Here is a 6261-nt window from a genome sequence, read left to right as displayed (position 1 = left end):
GAGGCTCCTATACTGAATGTAGCACCTGACCTTCTCTATAATTGACTAAAAATATTGATGTAATGGCATGGGTCTGATTGTGATTTATTAAAACCACTGCCGATCCCAGGCCAGCTGCCAGCACTGCAGCCCACTGATCGTGTGGCATTAGAAAAACCATCAATAGTGAAACAAAATAAATGACATTAATGGGAAAGTATTAGGCCTACATAGCCATGGCTACAAGCAAATTATGTGGATTCCAAAGGAGGGTCAAAATAAAAAAAAATGCCACAAATGAAATTTCTAAATATTCTAATATGATTGAATTAGAAGACAAAAATGCTACTATAATTCTTTAGATAAAACACAAAGAAATTATACCTAAAATAATTTAATCATCTACTAAAATTTTGCTCATTGTGCATATTTCTTTTAACAGCCTTTGGATAGTTAAATGCATTACAGCTACAGTATGACTCTGATTTCTCCCTAATGCCATTTATGTTTTCTAGAATTATGCTAAGTGAAGAACAAAGTACACTGTGTTATTCCCATTTATTACAACCATGTCCATAATTTACAAGCTGATTATGCAAGTCTCATACAAGAGAAATCAGAGAATAGTTAACCACTGTCAAAGAATGGTGAGCCAGCATACATTCTGTCAACCACATTTTCTTACATAGTTACTTAAAAAGGAGCATCAAGATCTACAAATTCACTACAATGGGAACTAATCTTGAAAAGGAGGATTTTAAGATGATCATAGGGAACAACCAGGTATCCTAAGTAACTGACAGTTCAGTGGGAAAGACCTAAAAACAATGAAAAAGGAATATCAACATGGAGGCAATGTGGTTTGCTACATGCTGTCCTTAACAAAATGTAAGTTAAGAGATTTCTAGATTGAAAATATCAATTCACTAATAATAATTTTCCTTTTGATGACACATTCTTCGCTGTTGCTCTGAATTAAAAATGTATTTAGCAGCAAGCCAACAGGATGCCAACTAGTCTCATTTGGGTGAAAAAAGCAAAATATGTCTCTGTATCTGGATTTCCAGAAATACTAAAATTTCAGAATTTACTTCAAATATTTCTGGCTGCGCAGAATAACAAATCTGAGTCTATTACAGAAATACCAATTATTTCTAGATAAATACATTTCACAGTACATCTATTTTTCCAAGATACTGTATTACAGCAATACCACTTCACAAAAAAAGCAGTTTTCATTCTGATAGCACAGGTACACTGTGCTACACAAAGGTAAAGCTAAAATTTTAATACCATTAAAAATGACCAATGTAACACCTGGCAAAAGTTACCTAAAGGTTTTTTGTTTTTTTCCAATGTGTAAAACTCCTTTTAGGTGAAAAAAAAACTTAAAAATATTAAATAAATACATATTAATTTCTCACTATGTGCCAGGCACTATACCTGAAAGTAATAACCTCATTTATTCAGTATCTGATGTCAAATGACCACACTGAATCTATAACATTAAAGTATCACAAAACTCTAAAACCTTCAAAACACCTACACACATGCACACACTTCCTCCCCCTTGCCAGGCTTTTATACGTTGTAAGACAGGGGACCAGAGATCATTGACTCAGTAATTCATGTCATTCCATGACCACTCTTACAGCTGAGAAATTTAAAAAAAAAAAAAAAAAAAAAACATGGTTCCTATCTTTATTCTGTTACTTTTTGACCTCAAATAGTTAACTTGTAACACCTGGAACCAAAAATTATATACTGAGAAATGTAACTCATGTAAATGTTCTCTGTAATGAATAATGAACTTGAAAAATACATCTCTAACATTTACCTTTCAAAAACTCAAAATTATTTATTTTTACATAAAATTTTCTAAACTAGAATATGATATCTGTGAGATATGTACTTTGATTAAAACAGTATAAGCAAATTACACTTGAAAAACACACAATTTATTATTTTTTTCTTTTTCCTTTTTTTCATTCTTCTAGATAAGCTAAATATTTGGTATCAATATTTAGCTGCTCTTAGCAAATGATCATACATTTATGCAAAAATGAGGCATTAAAACAATTTTTTTCTAATGGGAGAATATAAAAATGTTTTTCATTAACATTACATGAAAGAGTCCAAGTATGTTTCTATGATTTGTAGCATAAAACATTTCATGGGGAATAAATTTCACAATTGTCTAAGTTTCTTAGTCCTAAAAGGTAATTTAATTTTTTTTATTCCTAGAAAGTAGAATTAAGAAAAGCAAGTTCAGTTTGGTTATCTGAAAAAGATATGTATATTGAATAAAATTTTACGAGAGCATTTAACAAATTTTATCATCAAAGTCCTGCAATTTGCAACATGACTTGAGAAAACAAAACATTTTATTGTGTTTTCAAATTTATGTGGTAAAACTCTAAAGTGTAAAATAAGGAATAGATTATTAAAATAAAATAATATATTTACAGAAACTCAATTAGTGAAGCTAATAAAATAGTTTATGTCAACTGCTACCTTTACCATTCACTCCAAATGGAATAAACAGATATGAGCAAATCTTCTTTTAGAGGGAACTACAATATCTCAGAAGACTTATAACTATACTCATACTGATTTTCTCATTTCCCTTTGCTTTAAATTCATAGTAAATATTAAAATACAAAATAAAAAATTACTCTGTTCTTCATCCAGCCTTGATCATAAAGCTAGGCCATCTGGGGAAAACCCGGGGCCAAACCTGAAAGGTGTCCCTTTACCTCACTGCAGAATTTCCCCAGGCTCCATGCTTGTCTGTGAGAATGTTGATGATTTTCTGGATTAGTTGAGTTGCTGTCACATGGTCTCGATATTTAGCTGCTCTTATCAAATGATCACACATTTTCTCTTCTTCTCGTTTGTCTGCAGAATACTGCGCACAAAGTGACTTGGATAGGAAGGAAAAAAAAAAGAAACACTTGTTCATACTATAAAAATATGGGAGAAAAACTAAAAACGCATCAAAAAATAATGTTTAGCATTAACCAAAGCAACCAAAAATTTACAGTTACATTTCTATCATTCTTTAATTGTCTAGGATTTAGTGATCTGCTTTCTTGACATAATATCCCACAAGAATTTACTTCTCTGAAGTCAAGCATAAAATACACTCAGAAGTTGTTAATATTGAAGCAGATAACTAAACAATAAGAAGCAGTTAGTCAAGTAAATGCAGGGGCCCAGCATTACAAATGGCATGAAGTGAAGCTGCAAAACTTGAGACATTGAATAAGGAGAATAATGGTATGAAATTAGTTTGGAGAAGTATGCAGGAACAGCATCATTTATGTCATGTAATTACTCTGAGGAATTTAGACTTTATTCTAATGGTATAGGTTTTAAACAGTGAATAAGAGACTGATTTACATATTAAAATGGCCACTATAGCTGTTATTTTGAGAATGAACTGTAGAGACAAGGTAAGTGAAGTGAGAAGACAAATTATGTGGCCAACTCAGAGGCCCAGAAAAGAAAAAAATTACCTTATAGTAGCAAACTACGCTAGTTTCTAATACATTTAAAAAATGAAGTAGTTGCATCTTTTAAATTCTACTTATAACAAATGGACTAGTAGCACTGGAATCACAGTGAGATTAAAAATGTAGAATCTAAGGTCTCATATCAAACCAACTAAATCAGTATCTGAATTTTAATAAGATCCCTGGGAAATTTATATGTACATTGAAATTTGAAAAGTACTGAGTTACCGCTTTTGCCCCCCAAATAGTATGATTCATTAGCAATAAGAAGATAGAATGTAATTTCTATTTTCCAAAAGGTTTATTTCTTTGCAATTTTAATTCAAGTACTTGTGGCATCATGTTTATGATGCTATAGTGAGTATCTTGCTTCAAAGATGAAAACATGAAGATTGATATAAATTTGATCCTTTAATAGCCTCTATTAGACTCCTGACCTTAACTTCAAGTTCACAAACACACACACACACACACAAAAAAAACAAAACCGTGACAACCTAAATTTGATGTTGGAAGAAATATTATTTTATGTATGTGATATATTTTGTAGTTCCCTGCCTTTCCTGTTGTTTAGCAGTTTGAAGAGATTGCTGCCACACACAACTACCATCAGGGCCCAAGTATCAAAGAACACTGTGATTATCCTAAACCAATCAGGAAAATAATCACACCTACACTGACAAGCTAGCTCAGGGAAGGGTACGTGATGCAACTGTTGCATTAAGAGCAAAGTTGAGGTTTTTGCTGGATACTTTGCTCCTTCCTTTCAGTGTGTAAAAGGAAGCATATTACTTCCAGAAGTGCTAAAAGCTCTCTGTACCAAGAGGCAACCTGGTCTGAAAATAAAGCCAAATCTAAAGAGAACAGAACTATGAGAATAATAGAAAACAGTCTATTTCAGATGGAATCATGAACTTCTAGATCAAATCCTGAAGAACAACCTACCTGTAGATATTCTATGAGACATTTTGTTTTAGATTTTTTATAAGGTCCAATAAATTCCTGGTTATTTTGTGCCTATGTGAATTGGGATTTCTTTCCATTCTACCAAAAGCAACTCAAAAGATATGGTGTATATGTACATGCATAAGGAATCAAATATCTCTCAGTCTGTGCAATGCACTATAATACAGGGATCAAAGGATGAATTTAATAATGGAGAAATTTGAGAAGATAATTTACTCTTGGGTGGGAATAAAATGGAACCTCTAAAACAAATTCAAGCCCCCCCAAAAAAACATAAATTAATTTCAGGAAAAGGAAAAGCAATACATTTTGACTCAAATACAGTTGAAAAAGTAATATATTAAAGAAATTCTGGAATGCAGAATCATTATTTGTTCATATAAACAATTATACAGTTGGGAAGAAAAACCAAAACAAGATTGCACTATCATCTTGCTGCTATGTGCTGACAGTCTTAGGCAACTACCATATTTACCTCTTTAGGTCTAAATGTCCTCATCTGCAAAATGAGGGGATAATAATAGCTCTAAGAATCTGTCAATTAGAAATTTGGGGTGACTTTTGAAAGAGCACTTGAACACAGATGAGTACAAGTTCCTCAGAACATTTACAGTGGTAAAAGAAAACTATTTTATTTCACCTAAATATTGAAGTGGAGAAAATGAGTCTAATAATAGGAACTAGATTAATTTAACACTAATTAAGTACAAATATCATATCTATATTTAAAAAGTAAGCATCATGCTAAATAAACCACAGGAGAGCACAACTGGTCAAAAATATGATTTGAAATACTAAAAGAAAGAAAATACTTAAGAAACATCCAAAGGGACAACCATTTAAGTAAAGATAACTAGGGAATTATTTAATTGTAACAGAAATATAATTTCAAATCTGATATTTTCAAAAGTTCATGCAAGAGCCAAGAAACATTCAATAGGTTACCTCACTTCTAGTCTAACTATACCCCAAAAGGAATAGTGCAGAATGGCAGAAGGATGTCTATACTTTCAACATGCCCTACTGCATCCATAATCAGTCTTTTTCTACCTTTTTCTAATAGGAGGAAATTTAAGGTATTGGTAGAATTTAGAAAATCATTGGTTTCAGTACTCCTCTGAAACATCACATACAGAACAGTACTAAAATCACCCAACGAGAATGCACTGAACTGTATTATTTCTATGTTTTACTAATGGTAGACTAATTTCTTTATCAAATTATATTTCATAAACATTTGATAAGCTATTAAAGTTTGCTTGAAAAGGCATAATTCTAAAAACAAGAACTCAAGGTAAGCTAAATAGTAAAATGGTTTTAAAGTGTTCTTTAATGGATCCTCCTTTACAATTTGAACAGCAACTTTTCATATCTGACATAAAATCTATAGATATAAATCACATTAAAGGACTATTCTTTCCTGATTATCAATCTCTGTCTCTTTGTGGAACATTAGAGTCACATTTGACCTTAAAACATGATAAAATGAAACCAAACAAGAATGTTTCTTAAAGATATAATGAACTTGTATCTATTTCAAAAAAAATATTTATAATGTAATTTGAAGATGCTCTTATTAAAAACCGATAATAAATTCTACACATAACATATCATTCAATGTCAACTACAAATGAGGAATATTTAAGACCAAATGTATATTACTTAGCAATGGGACACATTCGTGTATGCACTTTGTGTTTGAAGGTTGAACAAAGGTACCCTAGGAGACACTACAAAAAACTGCTATATAAAATAATGGCATAAAAAGCATATGAATTAAAGGGTCAGATTTAAACCATTC

General features: G+C 31.4%; 1 protein-coding gene across 5 annotated transcripts in view; it reads right to left on the bottom strand.

Moving 5' to 3' along the window:
* Lrba (LPS responsive beige-like anchor protein) overlaps positions 1–6261 on the bottom strand; it is a 728436-nt gene that overhangs the window by 378845 nt on the left and 343330 nt on the right. For all 5 annotated transcript variants that reach the window (XM_046459031.1, XM_046459033.2, XM_046459036.2 and 2 more), the window contains exon 37: positions 2736–2902. In XM_046459031.1, the coding sequence (XP_046314987.1) occupies positions 2736–2902 (167 nt within the window). The remainder of the gene's footprint in view (positions 1–2735; positions 2903–6261) is intronic.

This window comes from Marmota monax, unplaced genomic scaffold, assembly GCF_021218885.2.
Source record: "Marmota monax isolate L192 unplaced genomic scaffold, Marmota_monax_Labrador192_F-V1.1 WCK01_AAM20220418_F8-fsc00002, whole genome shotgun sequence".
NCBI lineage: Eukaryota > Metazoa > Chordata > Mammalia > Rodentia > Sciuridae > Marmota > Marmota monax.
Note: the sequence above shows the minus strand (reverse complement) of the source record. Positions and strands in the feature narration are given on the sequence as shown.